This window comes from Phytophthora cinnamomi (genome assembly GCF_018691715.1).
Source record: "Phytophthora cinnamomi strain GKB4 chromosome Unknown Contig80, whole genome shotgun sequence".
Classification (NCBI taxonomy): Eukaryota; Oomycota; class Peronosporomycetes; order Peronosporales; family Peronosporaceae; genus Phytophthora; species Phytophthora cinnamomi.
The window spans coordinates 219125-246122 of NW_027151013.1; the positions used below are offsets into that span (position 1 = coordinate 219125).

The 26998-nt window shown below is 49.2% G+C and overlaps 1 protein-coding gene across 1 annotated transcript; it reads right to left on the reverse strand.

Moving 5' to 3' along the window:
* Positions 1–267: 267 nt before the first annotated feature.
* Positions 268–26964, reverse strand: IUM83_16126 (uncharacterized protein; the record flags this gene model as incomplete). The annotated part of the gene is made up of 13 exons (XM_067940988.1): positions 268–778; positions 849–969; positions 1049–1091; positions 1165–2080; positions 2148–2209; positions 2274–2647; positions 11816–11995; positions 12064–12217; positions 12303–12389; positions 26122–26153; positions 26232–26412; positions 26480–26667; positions 26724–26964. 13 exons carry the CDS (start codon positions 26962–26964, stop codon positions 268–270), a joined length of 3090 nt encoding a protein of 1029 aa, XP_067785488.1.
* Between the last annotated feature and the right edge of the window lie 34 nt (positions 26965–26998).

Sequence of the window (26998 nt, forward strand, 5' to 3'; positions counted from 1 at the left end):
CGCACCGACCGACGCTGATTGGTCGCCGCGCTTCTGAACTTGGCGCCAAATTCAGAAGCGGCCATCTGCAAGATGTCTCACTGGGGGTGAATAACTATACATAATCTACGTTCTGTACTGTCATAAGTGAAGGTGGTACACCTTGCGGTTAGAATACCCTCTCAACACGAATTGTAGGAAAAAAGGCAACTTCAACTGTATTGATCATCCATCCATACACTACTAACTACAACGATTTAATTAACGTCCAGTGGCTTGACCTCTCTCTCAGGCCGATGCTTCCTCCTCACCTTCTTGGATGTTGGCCAGGGCGGCGACAGCGTCCGGGTCTTCTCCTTCTTCGATGCGTCGCACGCGGCGGGCTGCCTCCAGCACAGCAGGCGCGCTCAGGTCGGTGAAGCTGAACTGGCCACCGCGACGCAGCAGCTGAGCCTCGAACGCGGCGTAGTTGAACGCCATCACCCACCGCTTCCGAACCTCCTGTTGCAGTTGCTCCTTGCGCGCGGCCACAGTCTCGATTCGCATTCGCCGGGACTCGGTGAGGCCTTCCCCGACAATCAGCACCAAGCCGAACATCGTGACGGCGACGCACGTGCCGATCAGGACGACGCTCAGCAGGTCCACGTTGATCTGCGACTCGACGTTGAGGTTGTTGAGGTTGATCATGACGCCAAGCCACAAGGTGAAGAAGAGCTGCAGCTGTGACACACTGGCCATGAGGTTGTCGGAGTAGCCTTCGTACGGCTGGAAATACAGCAGAAACCACATCGTCACCAGGCTGCGAGGCGCTCATGAGAATTAGTACAGTGAGATGCAACCGCTATCACAAGGCGTAAGGATAAACGTACCAGACAGCAATCGCCAGTAGCACTTGCTCCACGCTTCCATTCTCCACGAATATGATCACGCCACTTAGGAAAAGCTTTCTTGAGAGATCCACGACTTCGAACCACCAGTACTCGATCGAATCTGCAGCAGCAAAAGGTGTTGCGTGCGACTCCGTAAACACTAAGTGGCCAAGAAGCATAACTCAAAAATCACAACTTACATTCTGCGTAGATAAATCCCAGGCGCGCTTGCACTGTAGAGTCCTGGTACAAAAATTGTCATTCAGTGAGTCTTTGCTGCGGCACAACCTCCACCAGTGGCTTAATGCTACGTTACCGTCAAATTCTTGCGCTTCATGTACTTCGCCAGCTCCTCGTTCTGGACCTCCGTGTCCTCCATATTTCGAACAAACCGATTGTCTGCTATTTGCTGCTGTTCTACCGCTTTGAGCCACTTCTCGCGTTGCACGCGCATTTGCGGTAGTTTGTTCAGTACCTTCAGGCGTGCAGCAATAGCACGATCCTGAGCCAGCCAGATAAGTAAGCCAAAGAAGAACGGAATGCCTACAACCCACACGACGACACCCACGGTTGCGATGATACCAAACACTGCCCACTGCCCATTGTAGCACACCAGGCGACGATCAGCCACGAGATAGTAAGTCTCACCAACTTGCTGGCAGTTGTAGATCGCCAATATCGACTTCGAGACGGACGGGTACAGGAACAACGCGATCCAGCAGTAGAGTTTCAGACATTTGTTGCGGTACGTAAGGTAATTCATGCGAAGTTTCACCCGAGCTTGCCACACCCGAAGATTGCTGCGGATGGTGCGCTCAAGCATGACACCAGAAAGCACATGACCCTTTACAGGGCACTTAGAATGCACCGACCGGAACAAACCCAGGTACGGGGTGCGCACCTGGGACATCCCAAACTTTCGCTTGAGTAAGCGCGTCTCCTTGATGACCGAGAAAGCAGCAGAATTATCATTCTCCTTTGCGTCGTCTTCTCCAGCGGTGGCTGATACAGCGCGCTTGTAAAAGTTGTGCGTGCGCCACCAGCTCCGAAGCAGTAGGAGAGGGTTGAAGCTTTCGTCGTCGTTATGAACGATCTCACTCTCAAACACCGGGAGGCCACAACGCAAACAATTTCGGGGGATTAAATGCAGCTTCGCACGGTAGCTGCGCATACCTGCGTAGAAGTAGGCGGTTATCACAGTGAGGACGGCAACAACCTGACTCACAGTCACCCTACACCAGTAGAATTTACGAGAACGTTATATCATACTTGGCGGCTTCGAAACATTTAGAAACGTACATGAAATTGAAGTAAAAGGTTTTCGCGACCACGCAATCGATGTTGGCAATCGCCACCAGATCCTACTCACTCGGAAGGACGCATCAGTCCTGCACAGAGATTTGATGAAATTTACAGACAACGTACCAGATTGAATTTTTGCGAGAAACTCATGAAGTTTTGTATGTTTGCCGACCACTTCACCACGAACGAACTTTGAAAGTTGCCAAAGATTTGGAAGAATCCGATCAAGATCTTGAATTTGCTTGGACTAACCGGGAACATTGGCGCCGGAGGGTTGACTTCTACTCCGAAGAGCACCTTTGAGTTCCGCTTTTGGATCTTCTGCAGGAAACCCGTGATTTTTGCATTGACTCGATCCGCTATCGCCACCTTAGCCTTCGGTTGTCTTCGGTTCTTTGGACGGTGAGGTTTGAATCGTCTGTCAGCTTCAGCCTTTGCGAGCAGACCAATTTCCGTGCGATCGCCTAGATAAACGCGCATACCATAGAGTCCACCAGCTACCCCAATAACAATCATCACAGGCATGACAAAGTTCTGCCATTGAATCGAAGACCGAACCTTGGCGTTCGCCTTCGCGCACGCTGCATCACCAAATTCATGTAAGTAACTGACTCAACTGATAGATGACGAGCACAAGTGTACTTACGCAGACATGAATTATCCTGAGCCCGCTTGTATCCATCGGCGCACACCGAGCAAATAGCAAGGCCGTACCCATTGGCACACGATACATTATTCACGGAAGATGATAGTGCAAGTGTCTGCAACGAAACATCAGCTTGACATGCGCTCGTTACCTAGACAGCACAAGTATACACATAATCATCAGAAACAACCGTGCTGACCGACTTCATTGGAGCAAATAGCTTCAACTGACATCGCACGTGTACAATGACTTCCCCGAGAGACAGGAAAAAAGTCGATCCGCCGGCCAATACACGTTAAAATTGTTGAGTATCGAACACTCATAGATCACATCTGATAGGTTTTTCGTCGGGTTTGCCAGGGCAAGCGATTTACACGGGTCTTCCTTCTTCCATTGGGATGGTTTCAGACAGCTTGCCTGTTGCTTGGAAGCTGGGGCTGAAAACAAGTAAAAACCCTCTTCAGTGCGAGGTGAAGCTGTCCCAAGTTCCTCTCCAACTGTCGCTGTAGCCCGTCGAACTGTCATATTACATCTTGCTCCCGATGGGCAATCAAAGCACCCGACGCCTCCCAAACTAAAGCACATTACCACCGCAGAACGCCCGGTATCGTTAGCTCACCAACATACCTCCTGCTTCCATAGGCTTTTGCCATTACCTGTACGTGTTTTGTAGGCATCGCTCACATATTCTAGCCACAACAATATAAGCGATCATAACGGTAGCATTTGTTAGATGTATATCGCTTCTTGATCTCTCGTCGATTTGAACTTACCCTTGGTTGGTTGAGAATCCGGGTTGGCATGGTAACAACCTCACGGTTTGGACAAAAGCCCGTGCTTCCGACGAAGGCAACGTACACGTGATGTTTGTAGTGTAAATGCCCTCTTCCAGAGTTCTGTTGGCCGCCGTGAAAGAAGCATCACGGTAGGAGAGGACTCCGATCGCAGCACGGATCGGATTAGAAGGTGTAAATTTGAGACGCTCAGTGTGCTCACTGTACAGGGCATCGCTCACGGAGCACTCCGTTTCATTGTCCAGCACTTCAATTTGTCCGTAGATGTCGATAGCCTTCAGGCGTGGCCACACATACATTGTGGACTCGAGACTTTCATTTCGAGCGTCTAATCCGTCAATTGATTCTTCGTCAGGTGGCTCCAGCACAGCAACACCACTTGTCACGTTTTCAGGCCACCACATCAGACGGACATCTCGCGTATTCGTGGCAATATCGTACACTGTGTTGGATGTCATCATGCACCGGTAGCACGGATAGATAGGAGTGAGATCCTCGGCGTTCGAAATCCAAAACATACATCCCCCACTTGGTGCGGCGTTCGAATTACACGTTATGCGAGTTGTGCTCGTATTTTCGATGGACTCATAATACAGCGCGCCACCGCGTAACGAGGCCGCATTTTCGACAAAAATGCTGTCAGATATGTAGACGTAGGACTGTTGGTCTGAATGAATGGCGCCCCCCAAAACAGCAGTATTACTGCTGAAATCTCCAGAATGTAACACAAGCGTAGCTTGGTCTGTAATGAACATCGCCCCACCGTTTACACCATTGTTTTGGACAAAACTCACCGATGTTAGAGAGGTGTTGGATGAGCCTGAAGAGGAAACAGCTCCACCGAGAGTTGCCTGGTTGTTGTGGAATGTTGTTTGCTGAGTGGCATTGAAGAACCCCTCTAGCTCTGTTGCAACCGCTCCACCAATTTCATCCGCGCTATTGCCGGTGAACACTGAGTTGATAATCTCTGCAGTACCGCTGCGATCAACGTGAATTGCGCCACCTACTAGCGCGGTATTATCTGCTAGTGTACAGTTGGTGAGCTCCACGTCACCATCAACCGTAGTGATTGCTCCACCACCCTCATTTTTCCCACTGGACGTCACACCGCCGTTCCCTACGAATTGAGTTCTGAAGCCAGCCAATTCAGCGCCTCGCCCAACATAGACGCCTGTTCTCGTCGCACAACAACGATCAAGCAAACTTCTTTAGCATTTGTGCATATGTAGGGGATAAACATAAACCCGATGGTTTCTAATGCCGTACCACATCCTTCGCCATGCGCCATATTTCTCTCGACGTAACAATCAGCCAAGTTGACGAAGTTTTGGTCTCCGATAGAGATATAAATGCCACCACCCGAGTCATCAGCGAAGTTGTTTGATATGTGGGAGCTTCTCGCAGTTAATATCGCAGCGTTTTCTACATAAATACCACCCCCTAACGTGCTGCAATCTACAGTAGATAAAAAATAATAACGTTAGTGTTATGGTAGAGAAGGACTGACCCAATTTGACACAGTTCTCTTCTCACAACTGTAAATGACTTTCACAGAATCGAAGAGGGCTTGGGCACTATTTGATAGACAGAGACTGCCTCCTCTCTCGGTAGCACTGTTATTTCTGATCTCAGTGTTTTCGCCATACAAAAACGCGTTGTTATCCAGATACACCCCTCCTCCCGCATCTGCCGACCCAGACGTCACGAAAGATGATAGCAATTCTAGCACCGATTCTGTGTCTGACAGATAGATGATACCCCCTGTCTGCACTCCCACGTCGTACGCGGATAGACCAGGCACATATTTGAACCCCACAAGGTTGAGAAATAGATCTTGCCACCTTGGGGTAAAAAATGTATTTACGTCGCGAGTAAAAGTCGACCCCAGGAAACTTAGCTGTGAAGCTGCTACTCCAGTCATGGACCCCCCGATAGTAGCGTCATTCGACAACATCAACCACGTATCTGCCGTGATTTCGGATTGTCCATCCGCGTATAGCCCGCCCCCGCTTCCGAAATTACTGTCGTTAACGTGATTTTCGACAACGAGAACCTTGGTGCTAAATACTACCACCTTATACAGTGAAATTCCTCCACCGCGCAGGTTTGCGGAGTTATTGTAGAAAGCACAGCCCGTGATGTTTACCACTGGAAAGTAAATTAAATCTGACTTTCCTGCCCACAATCCACCGCCTCGATCGCTTGCGGTATTTCCGACAAAAGAAACATTTTCGAGTGCTGTGGATTGTGCTTCGCTCACTGCGATTCCACCACCTTGCACGGCCGAGTTGTTAGTGATCGAGCTGTTTGAAATGGTCGCGCTACCGTCGCCACTTACGAACACCCCAGCACCATTGCCAGTCAATAAAATACCACCGGAAATCTCTGCGCCAGATAGACCGCATTCAATGCTGCAGCTAAGCAATACATTGGCTGCATCCCCACTGTCAGGAGATATACTATTGGCGGTAATACGTGATTTCTCAGTGTTACGATCTTGCCACCACGATAGACTTGATACCGACGAATCACTACGAACATGTACTCCACCTCCAGTTGGAGCAATATTGTTGGAAATATCCAAGTTTGAGTGAAACAATGAAGCGTCTAGCACAACCAAGCCACCTCCGGATTCACCGGCGAAATTGTTTGTCACTTGAGAGCTACGTAAAAGGCAGTTCACACCGGACCCGTAAAATAGACCACCGCCAGATATCGTCGCGTTGGAGTGTGATATGTCCATATTCAGTGATATGCATTCTTGAGCATCGAGTGCTGCGAGCCCACCCCCAAAAGGTGCGCTGCCATTAGTGATTAGGACGTCGCTGACGTGTGCCCCCTCTCCGGCAATGAAGACGCTTCCGCCATAGTCAGTTGCGTGATTATCGGCCATCGATGCTGCATATTGACTGATGCCGGTACTTTCTTCGCTCGGATACTGAAAAAAGTCCGATGAATTTACATAAATCCCTCCGCCACGGGTTGATGAACAGTTTTGTACAATCAATGAATAGTGTTGGACTCCTGCACTCATGATGGAAATTCCTCCACCAACACCCTGGCCAGAAGAGCATGATAGAATTCTGGTACTTTTCAATGTCAGTACACCGGCTTCGACTGCGACTCCACCACCTCTTTGCACTGCGGTGTTTAAAGAAATTTCTGCTCCCTCCAACGTGGTATTGCCAGATGAGGCGAAACCTCCACCTCGCTGACCGGTATTATTATTTACTCTTATGGATCCGGAAAGACCGGAATCGATAGCAAACACCCCACCCCCAACAACCGCAGTATTATTGATCACTGCGATATCGGTAACCTCAAATGATGACGCTTGTGTGTAGAGGCCGCCTCCATTGTAAACCGCCCCATTCCCGAAGATAGTCATTGACGCCATCGTCCCGGATGACACGTTTTGTACGAACATGCCGCCTCCATTCGGTGCTGAGCAATCCAACACGTCAAAATACTGGATTGAACTTTGTGTTCCCCAGATGAATACACCTCCACCAGCAGCACCGGCTTGGCTGCTTTGAACGATCGAGTTGGATCCGTCGTTTGCCCCAACGATCGAACTCGAATTAACATACATACCAGCCCCCCTTGCTCCTGTTCCAGCGAAAATAAATCCATGCAGCAACGAAACGTTACTTCCGGTTCCTGCATACAGCCCTCCGCCTGTAGGTGCAGAGCAATGCTCAAACACAGCGTTGGTTAGAAGTGCCGAACTGTGAAAGAAAGCTGCACAGCCTCCTGACAATGTAGCGGATGAAGTAGTCACGTTAATCGCATTGACGGTTGGATGTGCCCACTCACCACCGTAGAATCCCCCACCAGAGGCTGATGAAAGTAACGTTTGTGGTTAGTGTGGAACCTTTACGCAAACAATATGCAAATCAATCGTCATACCTGCTGTGCAATTGAAGATTTCCGAAGCCCCTTTATTCGCAAAGGTTCCATTTGACACCATATAAACTCCACCACCATTACGGTTGGCATGATTCCTGTGTATTGGCGAGTGTTGAAGCACCAGACTTGCCGTGCTTAGTAGCGCAACACCCCCACCATCACTATTTGCGTGGTTCTTGGTAATGTTCACATGGGACAAGTTTACACTGCCACTCATGGCTGCTATCCCTGCTCCAACCGACGCAGTGTTATTATAAATGTTGAGCACTGTACCACCGAATGTCCCTGATGAACAGATTCCTCCACCGTTTAGGGTAGCAGTATTATTCCAAATCTCGCTGCCTGCATTACCCTGGACAGTGACGGTGTTTTGTGCGTATATACCACCCCCTTGATTCGCCCACGACAGTTCAATTATGGACTGATTGAGAAACAGACTCGAACCATCCAGGAAAATCGCGCCTCCTTTCGTGGCGGCAGAGCAGTTGGAAATCTTGGAGTTAGTGAGCGTTAAATCTGATTGATATCCATAAACCGCTCCTCCATTTTGAAAAGTAGTTCCATTCAAAATGAGGACATTTTCCATGTGAATACTAGCACTTGAAGCACTAACAGCACCCCCGTTCAGATTTCCGTTAGCATTTCGCAGCGTGAACCCTACCAGTCGGATTGACACGGCACTCATAATGAGGCCACGCCGCAAGTTTTGGCAATCAATGGTTGTCACTGTTTGCCCTCTCAAACCGCGAATGAGAATTTTTGAAATGAATATTGAAACATCACAGTTCCCAGCTCCAACGAAAACTCCAGGGTAAAGTAAAATTGTTTGTCGGGATGTCACCAGCTCCAGAGCGCGTTTGAGCGATTGAACGGCCTTTGGATCGGTGCCATTGGTTGACGAAGTGTCCATGAGCTGCCCTGTTCCCTGTGTATCATCCCCATTGACGCTCACAGCAATCACATCACTCTGGGACTGAAAGCAAACGGGGTCGCACGTAGATAACGTGCATGTGCTCATATCTTCGGGGCAAATGACAGCATTAGTGCAGCTTTCCCCTACAAACCCACTAAAGCAAGAGCACGCCCCCATTCGACAGCCGCCATTTAATGAGCACAATCCACTAGGCGTAACGGGACATGGCACGTTTACAGATTCTACAGCATCAGGTGCATCAACCGATTCGTAGTGCAGAGCCATTCCGTCGTAGGTAACACTCTGATCCGACGCAAAGGCAATAATCACGGCGTCGACTCCGGAAGCGGTGGACACCATAAACTCTCCCTCGCGGTGACATCCACCCTTCCAAAGCTGCTTCATCTCACCATTTTCTGTCACGTTGATCGTCAAACTGTCGTGGTTGCATTCAAGCCAAAACATATCCGCCTAAATGACAATGGAAACAGAACATGTTACACTTCACCGTGAATACTCTCGTTCAACATCAAAACATCAGATAGCGTTTCAACTTACGGTGATCACAATGCCGGTTTGATTCTGGGGGATGATTGTCCAAATTTCGTGATCCGAGTTGTGGTAGTCATGCCAGTGAATGTATCCCTCGGTTCCGTCACAATCGAAGCTACTGGAGATAGGAACTGAAGCGAAAAATTGAGTCGCTTCACTTAGATCACTTATACTCCCATCCAGCCGTTTCACTCGAACTTGGTAAGAGTACGTCATGCCGAGCGTTATACTGTCCTCAAACGTGATGTCTTCCCCATTATCATGCAGAAACTGCCCGTCCCGGTACAGAAGATAGTTAGTAGCATCGTCTTCAGCCTCCCAGAATACGTTTGCAATCGTGCGGGAATCTGTATGACATCAATTGGCACGATAAAATCTCAGCATGTGAAAAAAACATCACCCAACACAAAAATGCCCTTACGGCAGCCAACTGAGGGTGGGCGAGGCTGGTTGGCAAACTGTGGCGTTCTGAAGAATATTATTTTGCTGGCTTCACCCAACTGATTATCACCAGTGACAGCGCGCTGTAACACGAAGCATCAATTAGACCATGCCTAGGGTAATGAATGAGTTTGAAAATAAAAACATCGTACCACCGTGGTGTTATAATTTGTCGAGGGAGACAAACCACTCACGCTGTAATTCAACTGCTCCACGGGAACGCTACCTGTAAAGACAACGCTAGTGTCCAGTGTTTGTACAATATCCACCTGATAGGTTTCGACGTAGCCGCCGCCGAAGTCGATGCACGGCTCCCAGTCAATTGTCACCGTGGTATTTGACACCTCCGCTATATGAACACCCTGGGGTGCTTGAGGGAGCGACATCACTTTAGTCGTGAAAGTAGTAATCGCACTGGGTGGTGACGCGCCGACAGGGTTGTAAGCCACCAATGTTGCCGTGTAGTCTGTGATCGAGAGCAGATTTCCGACGACGCACGAACGAATCATCCCTTCGCAAAGCCCCACTTCAACTCCCCGGCGTTGAAGACTAAGTTGATACGATATTAATGGGGCCCCACCGGAGTCAACAGGGTCGGTCCATGTAAGCTCCATTGCACCACCAGTGATATATGTGGCTGTAGGTGGGTCTGGCGCTCCGGGAACAGTAGCCACTGAAGTCGTGTTCTCCGCTCCGTTTGTGATAGGACTTGCTCCAACACTGTTGGCTACTTGAACCGTGAATGAGTACGATGTGGATGGAAGTAGCGTTCCTGCTTGGAGGTAAATAGTCGTTCCCCCATCTGCTGCCAGTCTCCTTGATGTCAGGCGACGCGTTGTAGAGGCAGTAACAACCGCGGGTAAACTTTGTAGCCGACGGACAGCATCTGGTGGGACTTGCACACCATTCGCGTACACGGTCCATACAAGGGCGTCCACGCTGACGCCTCCTGTGTCCTGTGGGACTTGAATACTGAAAACAACCGCGCCTCCAGACATTTGCTCGACCACAGGATCTGCTGGCAGCGATGGTAAGGTCGCCACAGTAGTCGAAAAACTTACTGTCCCGGGGTCCGACCCTGTCCCCAAGTTATTTTCCGCGAACACTTGGAAGTTGTACAATCTGTCTGCCAACAGACCCCCGAAAACTATCTCCGACGATATTGTTTCCTTTACTAGCTCTGGATCACCAGCGGCATCCTGCCCATGTACTGAATAGGAGGTTATCGCACTGCCCCCATCATCCTCGGGGCTCTTCCAGGAAAAACAAACCGTGCCCCCCGTTGCATTAATAAACTGTAAGCCGCTTGGAGGTCCAGGAGGGGATATAAGAGTTGTTTGAAGCTTGAACGTATTTGAGTCAACGGAGGAACCTATATCATTCCTGCAAGTCGCCTTGAAGTAATAGTCGGTCTCTTTCTGAAGGTTTGTTTGCCAATAAGAGACATCCGTGCCATTGTATCCAAGCTTCCAATTATTCGGGTGACTCTCCGAGAAGTAAACATGGTAATATAACTCTTGATCGCCCCCCCTGTCAATCGGTGGCGTTAGCTGCACATGTATTCCACCCCCGGTGGCCCCGATTGACTGTATCACGGGCACAGGGTCCGGAATCGATGCGTTGACTGTTGAAAATGGGTATTGCTCCGGAGCGTCTTCGGTATCGTTTCCGCACGCAGACGCGTCGTTGGTGAGGACGTAGTAGAAACTATACCTCGTATTTGGTGTCAATCCGCCGATTTCCACTGTGGCGGTAAAATCGAACATGTTGACGTTGTCATGGTTTAAACTTAGTAGGCTCCCTTCCACCTGTGGATTCAAGCATGGTATTCGTTTTAGTCAAGTCCCTTATAAGTATGACAGGCAACTTACCGTTTGGTTATCAAGGTAAAACTCGTAGCCCGTGATAACAACACCACCTATTCCGTTTAAACTCTGTGTTAGCCTTCAGTATTGGGGAATAACAGAGTAGTCACGTACCTGTATCATCCGGCCAAAAGATCCCTATATAAAGGGCACCGCCGGTGGTATCATAATCATCAGATTGTTTAGGTGCAGGTGGCACCCCAGGCTTTGTGGGGGATGTAGTCGTGAAGTTGGACACTTCGCTAAAGGCTCCTCGTACAAACACATCATACTCGTCCCCACTTTCCAGATCGGTAGATTCTGTTTCTCCGTCATCTGTGCTCAATGATGGCAAGTAAGTGATTGTACCGTTGGACTGAGCTTGTCCTTGATCAATTTCAAAAATGAACCCCTGCATAGCATACCGTAAGTCAGTTCCCAAATAAATTGACAAAAAAGCAAACGAACAGAACTGACGTCAAACTCGAAGTTACCGCTTGCCAAGAGTTCACTCGACACATTGTCGTTGAGTACGATGGTGGAATCAGAGATATTAATCGTCCCACCTGTGAGCCGGGACGTGTCGTTCTCAAGAACGGACACTGCAACCATATCATAGATCGTGTTCGCTGCCAAACGAAAAACGGTTATGCTCAAACCCTTGGTATGTGAGTAAGTCGTTCGAAATCGCTTCCCCGACCCGTTTTCGCGATAGTAAATCACGTACGAGATGTCCTCGTAACCACCTATCAAACCATCAAATACAATGTTACAACGTCCGAGATCTGTACTGAGGAAAGTAATGAACGCTTACCTGTGTCAAGTGGGCGGAGCAGGTCTAATGAAATTGCTCCTCCAGTCCTGGAAGAAGGCACAGCTGGGAAGCGTGGAGGCCCCGGTCGTGATAGTGGTCCGCTCATATAATAAAACTCCTCGGACATATCACCGGCGCCGACAAAGTTGATAGCCTGCAGTCATTCCACCAGTTTTACATTGTCATCAATTGGATTGTGTATTATTCAACAAGCGGATGTTTATATATATCGAGCGAACCTGTGCTCGAAAAGAGTAATTTGTGTCCGGTTTGTCGACGCTAATCGGTGTCACTGTTGACGGTTGTCCAGTGCCGTTGTACACCATCTAATCGCACGAACACACAACAGATAGCATGAATACTACGAACGAACAAACCCCAGCACCGATTTTCTTTTTGCCGACCTGGTAATCTCCATCTGTCCCGGCGGTATAAACGATGTACCCTGTTATAGCGGTTCCCCCAGTATCGGCAGGTACAGAAATATCAACGGTGATCAAGCCACCGGTTCGATTCCTTAGGGCAATCTGAGCGGGTGCCACTGGTGTTGTGTAGTTTGTCGTCGCGAATGTAACACTGGGGGACCCGGGCCCCAATCCGATTGGATTAATTGCGGATACCGAGAACGTGTAGTTGGTGAGCACATTTAGCCCCCCATACGGCAATTCCGTGGCATTATCGCGAGTGATTAGTGACTTTATAGAGCTGCCGACACGAATCGATACATTGTAGCCCGTGATCCAGATATCTTGGCCTCCAACATTTTCGGGAGGAAACCATGTCAGTGTCAGCATTCCACCTGTCGTCTTAACGAGCGTAGGCGCGTTTATCAATCCTGGCACGGAATGGTCTCCATCGTCCAGAACCTCAACACGAATGACACTATATTGGCCAACGGTAGCCTTGCCCGCTGTTATTTCCAAAGTCAAGTAGAAGTAGAGGTACGGAAAGTCGTAAACGTCGTTGTTTTTTATCACAATAGATGCGTCACTCTCAACTTGACCATCGATAAAGTCTATGGAACCTGAAGGGAGTCGGAAGCCAACCTCAGGTTGAGTTGTACTTTTCAACCCGCTGTACACTACCACGCGGACACTCGTTGCCGTGCTTTTTCCATTTAGGCGTTGGAGGCTTAGCGATAACACTCGAGCATTTTCCAGAACGCTAATCGCACTGGTAGTGAAGCCGATCGTTCCAGCATCTCCATCATCCAAAATCGTGATTGTGATCGTAGTAGGCGGAATCAGATCAGTTCGACCAAGTGTGGTATCTGTAAGAATGAGGTTAATCGTTCGCGGGTTTGGTTCATACACGTCGTCATTGATAATCGTCACATTGAAACTCTGCTTTGTTAGTTCTCCGGAAAACGAAAATGATCGAGCTGATTCAGTGGGCAACAAATAGTCTTGACCAGGAATCGCAGTTCCTGAGCCATCTGTGTAACTGCATGTTACTGTACCCGCGGAACCATTTACACGGAGCAGATCGATCGTCACACTCGAGACATTTTCGTAGACTGTCGGTGATGCAACAGCGTACGTGATGAAGCCGCGCTGTGTCACGTCTGTTTGAGTCAATAACCCAGGTGTCCAGTTACTTGGCCCCGCTGAGTTTTTTGACCGCAACTGAAACAAGTAGACATCCCCCGGAACCAACTTGGGTATCTCCACCGTCGTGTCGTTCACTGTAGCCCCTAGAATTTCTGAAGTGTTCGTGTTGGTGTAAGAAATCTCATAGTCGACCTCGTCCCCTCCAGTGTCGATCGGAGCGCCCCATTGCAAGAAAACTGAAAACGACGTCCGAAGTCCCACCGCGAAATTGATCGGCACAGAGGGCAGCGTTGCAGCGTTTGTCTTCACCAGAAGCACACTGCTTCGTGCCCCCTCTCCAACTGGAGAAACAGCTGAGACAGCGAAGTAGTACACGGAGTCAGCATGCAAAGGCCCCACATCGATTAATGTGAAGCGCGTTGTCGGATCTCCCAGGACTGCTTGGTCCGCGTCATCAACGGAAGTCGCAGTATATTTGGTGTCATTACGATACACCAGCAGTTGAGAAATCGGTGCTCCGCCGTCATCTATCGGAAGGTAGAGCTTCAGCCGTATCATCCAAGGTGCCAATGATGTTGAATTAGCGAATTGTTCAGGGGCAGGTGGGGGGTTTGGGTAAAGAGCGGCTCCGTTCGTCACAGTTTGAACTATGGGTAAGCTTTCTCCAATCTGATTCCCAGAAGTGAGCTGAATGGTGTATGTAGTGCCCGCTCGAACACCGAACACAGAGTACGCCAGCACCGACGTATTTGTAATGTTAGTTTCGAACGCCACCACCGAATTCACCAGCACCTGAAGGCTGAAGAATCCCAACGGAATACCACCGGTATTAGCAGCTGGAACCCAAATTGCTGTAAGGTTACCCCCCGACGAGGTGACAGTAAGGCTATCTGGTGAACTTGGAGCGGTTGCGGGGTCCGTGCTGGCAGTCAACTTGTCGCTCATCGCGCCCAAGCCAATCGAGTTGGTCGCGTGAACAACATAAATGTACTGCTGATCCGCTATAAGATCTCGATCGTCTAGGAAAGACAAGATGGGCCCAGTAGCAGCAACATCCGCTAGCCAAACCGAATTTCGAAAGAGTTTGTACCCTGTCAGTTTGTCGCCTCCACTGTCCAAGGGCATTTGCCAAGTTAATCCAATGGAACCTCCAGTACTGGTTGTCTGAGTGAGCTGAAGTGGCTGACTTGGAGCAACAATCGCTGCATTAGTAGTCGCAAACACAAGCGTGCTCTGGATGCTGGTCCCCGCCGTGTTCCACGCCGCAACAGCATAGCCGTATCGCGTACTTCGATTGAGTGATCCGCGCGCGAAGGTCGGATTCGTGCCGTTGTACAAGATAGAGCCGTCGTTTGAATATAAGAGATAAGTGATGAAGAAACTGCCCCCAGCATCCTCGCTAGGCGACCATTGTATCACCTGCATTCCAGATGTACTTTGGGCAACGGTTAGACCGCGCGGTGTATCTGGTAAAGTGACGAATGGATCCGTGCTGCTGTAAACGATCGTGCGTTGTAGTATGGCGGAGGGATCTTCGCAAACACTCGCATCGTTCACGCCAGCAACTGAGAACCCATAGTAGGAATTTGCCAATAGCCCAACAACTTTTGCAGTTACAGAGGCAGCATTTGGATCGACACCGGATACTCTTTGGCGAAACTGAGACCTGACTGGAGGGCCGAGGAAAAACGACACATCGTACACGGTAATGTCCGCTCCACCAAAATCGAATGGGGGTGTCCACGAAAGCGTGACGGATCCCCCCGTTCGAGAGACCGCGACTATGTTCTGGGCTTCATCGGGAATCGATAAATAGCTGGTAGCTGCGGTAAATACGTCACTGAATTCACTTGATCCCTACAATTCACAGTTATTCATACGATGAAGCAATTGTTAGTACAGCATCAAATTTTAGTTTCTAGAGGATACCTCGGGGACGTACCACGGCGCTCGCGACTTCGTACTGCAGCATATAAACTGTAGAGAAAGTCAAGTGTGTTGCAGTAAAACTTGGACTTGATCCTTGATAAACTTGGCGGAAGATGGTTGGATACTGCGCGGATGTCATGAGCAAAGTGTAATTCAAAATGGGGGATCCCCCCACATCCATTGGGTCCTCCATCAACATATACAACGCGCCTCCTGTGGTTTTTGTTATCACCAAGTTGGCGGGTTTCCCAGGCATAGAAGCTGCGACCGTTGTAAACAGGACGGGGGTGCTTGCATTGCCAGCGAGGCCATCCTTGTTGATGGCTTCGATCGTTGCGCTATAGCTCGTGAGTGGATCAAGATTATTCGTGGACGCGATCACATCGTCCGTAGTATAGGAGCCAATATATAAATTGTCAGAACTTCTGGTCACATTGACGCGGTAACTTCCAATGTCAGCACCACCGTAATCGACAGGAACTGTCCATGATAAGGTTGCCATTCCTCCAGTTCGAGAGAGTACTTGAACATTCAGTGGGTTTGAGGGGGGTGTAGGAGCCCCCATCGTCACTGATACTGGGGCTGTGTAGTCGCCCATTAGTTCGTCGTTTACAGCTGCAACTGAGATTCGATACGCAGCTCGAGCTGCTAGCTGTAGAATCGCTGCACTACAGCTCGTAACAGACAGTTCGCGGGTAATTTTACTTTGCACTGCCAACACGCTTACGTTATACGACATTGCAGTGACCAGCTCCGCGCCCAAATAATCAGGAGCCAACCAAGAAACGTTTACTGCTCCCCCCGACACTATCACGACTTGAACAGAGGTAGGCAGCCCGGGGGGCGAGATGTCACCGTCGTCCAAAATGCTAACCAAAGCATTTGCCGGAGGGTCTCCCACCGAGATTCGCCCAGTAATTGCACGAAGCTGCAGTTGAAACGTTTTCTTTGGTTGGTAAATCGCATCATTGGTAATTTCGATGCTGACGGTCGCTTCAACCTGCTGGTCCGAGAAACTCACGACATTATTCTGGACGTTGTAGTCGACGCCAGCCACAGCGCCTCCAGGATGGTCAAGTGTATCAATTGCAATATCCCCGCTGCCGCTAAAAGCCCGGGTTCTAACGATTTTCACACTAAGAGTTGACACGGATTCAGATACAGTGTAGTTGCTCTGATCAAAAGCGAGAACACCAGCATCTCCATCGTCCAAGATTATAATTTTAATCGTTGAAATATTGCCAATTTCCCCAGATTCATCGTCATACGCCTGAATCGAAACGAAAAAATATTTGTCTGGATCGTCTGCGATAGCATTATTTATGATGGAGATAACTATGCATTGCGAGCTCACGTTTCGAGCAAAGTCAACCTCACCGTTGGATCCCTCATACTGAACGTCAGCCACTGCAGTTCCGTCCACGGTGGTAAAGCTGCATTTGGCGGGCATATAACCTCCCATTGTGCGGAGCAACGTAAGTTTCACTGAGCCCCCTGCTTCCGAAACGGAAGTTTCATTCGTTGCAAAACTGATGATCCCAGGCGAGACAGGATCTGTTATCACGTCTAAACCCGTCGACCATGGACCCGTGCCTGCTCCATTTAGTGCTCGGACTTGAATCGTGTACGTTATGGCAGGCAGCAGGTCGGAAAAGGTGGCCGAGTTTGTGTTGCAAGAGGTTATACTGGAGTTGGCAGCGCCTGAGTTGAGTTCAGCCTCATAGCTGACGGTTGATTCATCTCCTCCAAAATCTTGGGGCATCGTCCATGCCACTTCAATCGTATTGTACGATACAAAGGCACAGTCTAAATTCCAAACTATACCGGGTGCAGTTACCTCAGTCGTCGAGATAGCTATTGGATCACTCAAGTCACTTTCACCGATAATATTTTTTGCCGAAATTGCGACTGAGTACGCAGTAAGGGCCGTTAACCCAACAACGTCATACTCGGTGGTCGAAATCTTCACCACGTCACCAAGGTTGTCATTAACAAAGATGTTGTAGCCTCGAATCTCTGCCCCACCAAAGTTTGCCGGAGGCAAAATTCCGAGTCGGATGGCACCTCCCGTCCGGCTCACCAGACTTGGAGCCAGCATTTTGTCGGGTACAGTAGCAGAAGTAGTCGAAAGATTTAAGGTGGTGGTGTCACTGTTCCCAGCAGCGTTGACGGTTTGGACGCGAACGGAGTACTGTGCATCGGCATAGAGCGCTGGTACAGTGAATATCGTGTCTGAACAGTTGTAAACGTCGACAAACACTGCTCCCCGCAGTACCGTGATCATGAAGTAGAGAATAGGAGACCCGCCCGAGTCTGCCGAAGGTGAAATCGTCAGCACGGCATATCCGCCACCAGCCTTTGCCGTAGCCAAAGGTGGCGATGCAACTGACGCAACGGAACTATGAGCGACGAGCAAAGCACTTTCTGCACCAGATACAATATCGTTGGACGCAAAGACCACGTAATTGTAGCTCGTATCTGCTTCCACGTCGTTTTGGTCGACGAATGTCGTCGTGGTTACCACCCCGACCTCGTTCTCATCGCGAAGTATCGTGTACTGCTGCACTTGCACACCTCCTGAGTCATCTGGGGGGTCCCAGGACAATTCGATTGTCCCCCCAGAAGAAACAAGTATTTGGGTCAGATTCTTCGGCTGGCTTGGAGCACTGACGGCCGTTGTACTAACGCGTAAGAAGGAAGTGTATGGGCCAACCCCCAATGCATTTTCTCCAGCAACCGCAAAGTCATAAACTGTGAGAGCAGTGAAGGCGTAAAGCGTAACTGAGGTCGCGGCTGTAACACTGATATTCGCCATGGGTACCAACTGACTGCCCTCCACACTCCCGTTCACTAGATATGAGAGTAATGGCTGCGCCCCTGCAGACCGAGGAGGGTCCCACGCTAATGTAATGGATCCACCAGTCACCTGTACGTAGCGAAAGTTTTTCGGTAGTGAAGGCATTGACGCGTCCTGACTTTTGATAACAAGCTCGTCGCTTGGTGTCACGTATTCATCGGGTCGGCACAGCATACGGAAATTGTAAGCCGTAACGCTGAAGGCATACTGAGTACTCTGAACTATGCTTGTGATCAGAGCTGTCTGCTCCAAGGATGATCGACCGTCGTACACAGTCTCCGAGAGTGACCAAGAACCATCGGCCAATTGGTGGCGTGACTGCACCGTGTACCCCACAATACCAAGTCCGCCTGAATCCAATGGCGTAGTCCATTCCAGCGTAATTTCGCCAGGATCCTCGAATGTAACTATCGGCGGAGCCATTCCGCGAACAGGAGTCGGGCCACTGGTTGAGTAGGCTTTCTCCTCGCTTGGCCCGCTCCATCCCTATAATCAACGAGACTTTGTTAGAACTATTTGAGACGATATACACGTAGCATCCAGCTCCTTACCTGGGCATTTTCCAAGGAGACTGTAATGAAGTACTCGGATTTTGATAGAAGTCCGTAGATCGAAACGTTTGCTACGTGTCTGTCGTAGAGCACACTCTCGATGGAACCGGAAGCGTATTGACGATACTCAATTTCTCCTCCGGTATGACGAGCGATGTTTAAAATATACGAACTCAAGTCTGAACCACCACAGTCTACTGGAGCAACCACCGTGACGAACAACGCTCCACCTGTAGCTAAAACTAGCTCAGGTGGAGGGGGTTGCTGGGGTGTTACTGCGTTTCCAGTCGATACAGTGACACTTGACTCAGGGCCCACCAGACCACCATCGTTTACCGCATGCACCGAGAATGAGTAAGATGTACTCGCAACTAAGAAGCTAATTGTTGCTGTCAGCTCTGAACCAGGCACCCCAACATACTGAACACCGTTCGATGCGTGATTGGTAACAGCAATTTCATAAAATTCGATCGACACTCCGCCTTTATCGAGCGGGGCATTCCACGATATCGTTGAACACCCACTGGTAGTAGTGACTTCCAGCAATCCAACTACTTCGCTTGGAGCTGTAAGCGCTCCAGTTGTCACGTTAACAATTTGACTTTCTCCCATTCCGTTCCCAGTGCTTATCGCAACGCTAACCACATAGGTAGTATCGTGATGTAAGTCGCATGCATCAAGACTGTTGGAGGTAACATTGTACGATGTCTCGAAACCATAGCTGGGCCCATATATTATGACGATATACTGGAAAGAAGTTGTGTCGTTTCCTCCTGTGGAAGTCGGAGGCTCGAAACCCAATGCCATGCACCCTCCTGATGCAGATTCTAAATTGACCTGTGGAGGTCCTGGTAGAATAAAATCTCTGGTAGTGACCACGATATTGTTTGAATACGGACTACCCCCCTCGTCATTCACTGCGATCAGAGTCACAACGTACGTTGTAGCCACCGTTAAATTATCAACACGACAGGATCCAGGGGTAGGAAGAACACATTGCCTTGTTTCCGTTGCTAAAATACCACATCTCGTTCCGTTACTAGTGCAACAACTCTGAGTTGTATCACAAGCTCCTGTCGAGCACAGATTCAAACTCGTACCAAGCGTTTGGATGGTACCATCAGAGTTAATCGCGTGAGAGCACGTTGAACAATCGGACGGATCGCTGAAACATGACGCCAAAGGTTCGAGGTTTGCGGTGTACTGCAGTGTCTTCAGTGGAAACCCTCCTGTTTCGGTTGGCTCTGAAAATGACAAATCGTAATAGTCACCACCCACTTGAATCTGCGTAAGATTGGTGGGGGCGGACGGTGCCTCAGCCGCAGATGTAGTGGCGACTACAACATTTTCATCGTTCACCCCGGAAATACCATACTGATTGACCGGAACGACGGAAAAGATGTACTGAGTGCTGGCAAGTAGTCCTCCAGCGCGAAATGAAGTCGTTGTAGAATCGGCTGAGCCATTGTACGCGAGTTCCCGAGTTATACTGGCGTTGATAGCGCGCAGATACAGTAAATAACCTAAAGACATAAGATCAAAAGGTTACAGAGCAAGATTTCAGACAGATTAACACAGTAAACGCATAGAAAAAGGTTACCTGAAATGGCACCTCCCCCAGTATTTTCAGGCGCTTGCCACAGGATTTGAACAGAACTGGGACCAACGTCAGCGATATTAAGCTGAGCAAGTTGACCTGGTGATCCTGGCGCCTCTGTTGTAAACGTCAGAGCTGCACCAAAAGCGGAACTACCAATCGTGGTGTTTAGGGAAGCTCTCACGATATAACTCGTATAAGCTAAGAGATTCTGAGTGGTAATCATGCCGGGGTCTAATGCCACTGTGAAGGTTTCGTGCAGAACCCCACTTGATAAGAGCATTTCGAAGGTCATCCCAGTGACTACAGCACCACCAAAATCGTCAGGGGGTGCAGCTGTTACTGAAGCAAGGCACCCTGACAATTGTAGCAATGTTGGACACGAAGGTGGGGCTGGAACAGCCGCAGCTTCCGTCATTACAGTCACCGCATCACTATCCAATACATCCTTCGTCAGCGTATCACATGATACATCTACTTGTAGTGCCAACACCTTGAACGTGTACGAAGTTTCAGGAAGCAGTGGGATTCCCTGTGCGTCACGCACCAAGTCGGTCGTTGTGTTTTCGCTGGTGTTTGAAGCTGCAATACTCGTCCATTTCAGATACGCGGTATCTTGGAGGACAAATATATTGAACTGCGCAATCGGTAGGCCGCCTTTATACAACAGGAGGCATCACACATATCCGTCACATTAGATATGGCTGAACATCGAGGCTGAGATCGTATGTCTTACCTGTATCGAGTGGCTCGTTGAGTACTAGCGTGATAGATCCACCTAAACGAACCGCATCGAAAGTGAACACACGTAGAGTACAATAAATTCGACGAATTCACACGTACCTGTGACACTAGCTACCACAGGCTGTGGTGTCTTACTTGGGCTTCCCCTGTCGCTGGTTCTTGTAGAAATCGGGACGCTGAAAGCACTTTGAATTCCACTTTTGCTGACAACACTTAGTCGAAAGATGTAGACTGTGTTGTGACGTAATTTGTAAAGAACTACGGACGAGCCGTTAAGTCGATAAAATGACTCCGAGAACGTTGAGACAGTAAGCATTCGTTGCTGAATCACCACTACAGAAGCAAGAGTTTCAATCGCCAGGCGTGTCGTCGGATCCAGGGCGAGTGTCACCGTTCCCCCTGTCACAGATAATATATTAGGACTTTGTGGTACGTCGGGGGCTGGATTACTGTAGATGTTTGTTAAGGAAAGTGAATTGCTTATCGGGCCTATCCCAATAGCATTGATCGCCTGTATCGATACCTCGTTTGTGTCATGCGTCTCAGAAATAAGTAGCCTTGTTGACAGTACCTTTCCTGTTCCAGTATCAACAGCCTGCACTCCGTTCAGAAAGACCAGGTAGCTTTCAACCTCTAGTCCTCCGTCATCGTCAACGGGACTCCACTGAATTTCAACCAAGTCATTATCCTGTTCTATAACAAAGATTTTCTCCACTTTGCCGGGCACCGTTGCGTTCGAGGTGGTTGCAATGAGTGACTTGGTAATTTCATATTCACTATTATCAGCCGTGACAAACTCCACCGATATTTCGTAATCTGTAAGCGGCGAAAGACCACCAACCCCGACGGAGCCTTCAGCGTAAACACTTGCCGCAGTAGCACTGGTGTTGGATCCGCATGTGTTCAAACTTCCATCCCCACAGGTCTTTTCGCACGTCGAAGATGATAACTGATCAGTAGAATCCGCGACCAGCTTGTAGTAACAGTTTCCTTCTCCAGCAACACAAAAAGCATGAATTGTACGAGTGCTAATAACATTTATCCCTTGGACAATGAAATCAATGCTGTTACCGCTGATGTCCACCCCCGATGGGAACCAGTTTGTGTTCTCGGCAGAGTTAAACGGCAACAGAAGAATCAAGTCTGGGTCGACAATATTTTTCTGGAACGAAGCGAGAATATCTGCTGGCGCACGCGCAACTTTCCAAATACGAATCTGGCATAACGAAAGCCAACACAAAAGGATGAATCACAATAACACTTTCAAACTGAAGTATAGCAGTGTGGGGGTTGTACCTCGTCCATGGCGCCTAGTAGAACGGATGTATCCGGGAGAATACCGATAGTGTCTATCACATATACATCACCATAGCATCTTTTTAGCAATAGCATATGAACCATTGATGGCAATTTCCGCACCTCGTCCGAGTTGAAGATAGGCAATGCTCGGCACATTGCAATTATTGTTGCTCAGTAACCCGTCGGCGACTAGATTTCCGTCCATTACCAATTCAATTTTGGTGTCTGCGCTAAAGACAATTGCAATATGGGTCCACTTTCGGAGAGGAATTCCATGAGGAACTCGAAGCTGGTTTGAACAACGCGATATCGTGATAGAATTGCTCAAGGTAATGCTCAAACTTCCTTCCAGAGTACCATATAGCAGTAAGAGCTGCTCGCTGTTGGAACTCGTGCTGAACCCCTCGAGAAAGACCCAGAACTCGATCGTAAATGAATCGACGACGGGAAACGATATCATTTGTGAACTTCGCACTATTGACTCGGTAGTAAACCGCAGCTGGGTTTCGACAGCCGAGCACAACTTTCTGCACTGGGTCGGGCTGTCAATATTAATTACTGAGTCGTCAGCGCACGGATACATCGTGGTGGTGGCTTCGCATCCAATAAACTGAAGGTCATCGCCTACAAAAATACGCAAAAATGTTAGCCAGAAGTCTGGGAACCACCGCAGAATAGTCGTAAAAGAACCTTTACCAGTAAAGCTGAGAGCTGGGGACACATTGGTATCTAAGCGTCTGGCATAAGCACGAATCAGCACCGGATCCGGTATAGATTGCGCCGTATTAACTTGGATATAAATCATGCCACCTGTAGCCTGAACGAATTCAATCGATCCTACCATGCCTTCTAGAGCGAAGTCGCGAACTGCGATCTCTTTTAGCTGTAACGTGTCTTCCACTGATGCAATGCCACGGAAAATAATCTCAACAGTGGATGGATAGGAGAGCTCAATCAACGCCTCGACATAAGTCCATTGGTCTTGGGTTATTACAGCGGAATTGCTAGACCACACTGATCTTGCTTCACTTGAATTCAAGAGCACATCCGTGCTAATACTCGAGAAATCTGGCGATATCGAGGGATTGGTTAGTATTTTTACGTCGAAGTAGTTGAAAGAGAATAAAAAATACCCGCTACGTTCTTACCTGACCCCATCTGGTACTTAAATGATAGCATCGAGTTCCCCTGCAACTCTGTCGATAGGCTTCGATAGACAGCTTCACTTGAAGTGGTCGGTTCGTCCACTTTAGCTCTCGGAATCCACTCAACCTCGACCTGACAGATTATGGATAGTTCGACGTCTAGTTCAGCAAAAGCGACCACACTGCTTACAAGATTTACCGCAGCAACCCCGATATCGAGGCGCAGAGTTCCGACAAAGCTATCATTGGGCGTAACAGAGACAACAACTTGCCTCGCAGAGTCCAGATTAATGTCGCGTTCGACTAGGAAATAGTAGTGCGGGTCAATTGAAGAAGAATAGTACTGGGTGTCGCCACGCTTAACGACGATATTGTTGTCCGTCGAGTTCACCGCTAGTCCAAGAGTCAGGCTCTCGATCTCTGGGGTTGTCACTTGCATTAGCGGAATTGTAATTTGAGTGGAACCGCCTTGAAGAACCCTTCGGCTGAACGAGTAAGGAGGAGCAAAGAGTGGCAGGGAAAAGGTTGGGAGAATTGACACCAGCTTATTCCTCACAAAAACGCACCCTGAATCCGAAGTGGTGGTATCTTTCCACTCCAACATCAAATCAACCAAGAAAGACCCGTACTGAAATGCCGTGAGGGTAAAATAATTGGAGTTGTCGGCACTTAACGTGACGAAAGAAGCAGTCAAATTGTAGGTATCCAAGTGAATTATTTCTTCGCCAACTTGAAAGTTACCAACGCTTGCGAAGAAGTCGGGACCTCCAACAAAAATAATATTCGTCGTGGCCTGAGTGCTTGGTAGATCGTTGCCAAGAACTGCCTGGACAAAGTCGGTAAATCGGAACTTTTTCGTCTCTCCCTTTCGCAGGATTTGAGCTCCAGTATCGAGACTCGATAACTCGCAAAAGTGGAGAATATCCGACAGTATGTTGGATGAACTGAGCATCCAAGTTATGCCATCATCACCTTGCTCAAACTTGGATGTCGTAACTTCAATGAGAACTCGACTGGCGACATCTTGTACTTGGCGAATCCTTATGCCACTTGGCGCGACTTCATTGCTACTTTCATTCAAGGGCTTCAAGAGAAATGTGCACTCCTCGCTAGTCGCGTTAGCACTCCCAGTTGTTTGAATGCTTAAGAAGGAGCAGTTATCGATAGTGATGTCCACACGGGCAGAAGGTGGGACGTCCGAGTAATTCAGCGTCAACTCCAGAGTCGACGCATTACCAGCGAGGGTATTACGTGCTCCCACAAGAAGCCGACTCGCGACAGGCAACTTGACACTGGGGATCACATTCCAGATGAGAGGTATACTGGCAAGTTCAAGCACAACATCCTGCGCGTTTACTATCTCAACGTCTAACTGAGTCTGAATGCTTTTGACATCGGGCTTGAGCCAAATCATCAGGGTCTCACTGCATGAATGGACGATCACGGGGTCGTGAGTGCCGGATACGTCCAAGACTCCCACTGATGGAGTTTTCACCGAGTCGACCACACTCTCCAGAGAGAAAACCGCGAAAGTTGTCTTGCAAGTTGCAGAGCTTACAGATGTACCACTTGAAAGGAATTCTGACATCAAAAGCTGTAACGAGGCGCCCTCTTCTAGGTCGACAATCAAGGGAAGTGACTCCAAGGTAACAACACCGGTGCTTCCCGTGTTCAATCGACGTTCAACCCCCAAGACACCGTCTTCGCTGCTTTTAACTGGGAATCGACCGACTGGTTCATCAATTACTTGCATTTCCACAGTGGGTTCTGTAGCTACCCGTGAACCCACGTCCACTAAAAACGACTTTGAGTACTGGGTTACTTTCCTTGCTACTCGGACCTGAACCACAACGTTGAAGTTATTGTCGCTGGCGAAGCTTGCCTTTCGGTAGATCATCACGACTGAGCTTTGACGCACTAAGCGCCAGCGAGTTACAACTCTTCCATTCACCACGGTTATTTTCGCTGCGAGACCACCAATCCGTGCGTTCATGATCGCACTTGTAGTGTTCCATTGAGTTTCCAAAGACATCAAATCCAAACGCCCAGCTCCCAGTCGCTCACGCCTAATTTCTCCGAGAATGTCGGCCACTCGAATAGCAGCAGGCTGCATAGCCGCACCAGCCACGATAGTCTCACTTCGTAATTCATCGTTTTCGTATGCGCGGGGTGGCTGGGACCTACCTGCCGACCGTCGATCGTTAACCTTCGGTACAAAGGAGAGAGAACGTAGCGTTGGCCCCCGAGGTTTCTCCTGCTCGGACAAGCGCCGAAACGACTGCGGTGTAGCCGATTTTGCTGCCACAACTGGCTCATTGACATCCTCGGCTAGAAAAAGCAAATCCGAACTGTTCTGAAGATCAGCGTGATACCCGCAGCGACCGACCAGGTCAAAGTAGCATTGTCCAAGAGCGTCACCTAACCATGCAGAGATAGACACAAAGTTAGTCAGAGTGGTGCTGCACTTCCATCGCCTTGTGGCTGTGTGGCACGGACCGTCGAAGTATTCCGTCATGGGCACGAACAATAGCGAAACTACCCCGGTAGCTGCTGTGTCATCACTGCTCACAAAGGAAATCGGTCCGGGCGACGGAGGAGCAAATACTGTGGTAGGTAAATCGTTTAACGTGGCCTGCACTTCAAATATTCGGAGTGATGTGCTCACCAGCGCCTCGATCTGCAAGTAAAACACCATAACATCACTGCCATGTAAATCACCAACAAAACGTGAAGCGATTTCTTACCTTGACCGATTCGACTTGAGTTGCATTATCCAGTGCGAGGGTGAATTTCGTGACCGTGCGCTGGAAGATCACGCCCGACAGTTGCGTTTTCTTCAGCACCACTTGTTGTTTGCCATATAGCGTGGCGTTGAGCGAGGAACTCGAGGTGGAAGACGCCACTTGGTCCGCGACGAGGTACAAGTCGACGACTAACGTCATGCGTTAGTATTGATCGGAGAGGCATGGGTGACGCGTTTGCACTTACTATTACAAAGATCCCACGTTCGGCCAAGAACGCCGTCCGAGCAGGGGTCGGAAGGATCCACTGCACAGCCGAAGGGGGCGCTGGCGTTCGCCTGGTAGCAGGTCACGGACGAGCTCGTCGCCGACAGGAGCGTGGGCTGGCAGGCGCAGCCTGCTCGCGACAAGGTCTGCGTGGGGCTGCCGCCGGTCTGCGCAGACACGCCGCAACAAGCGAGCAGATGCAGGAGCAGGAGCACAGGCATCGTGCGCCGCAGCAGGAATTGGCTGCCCCGCTGT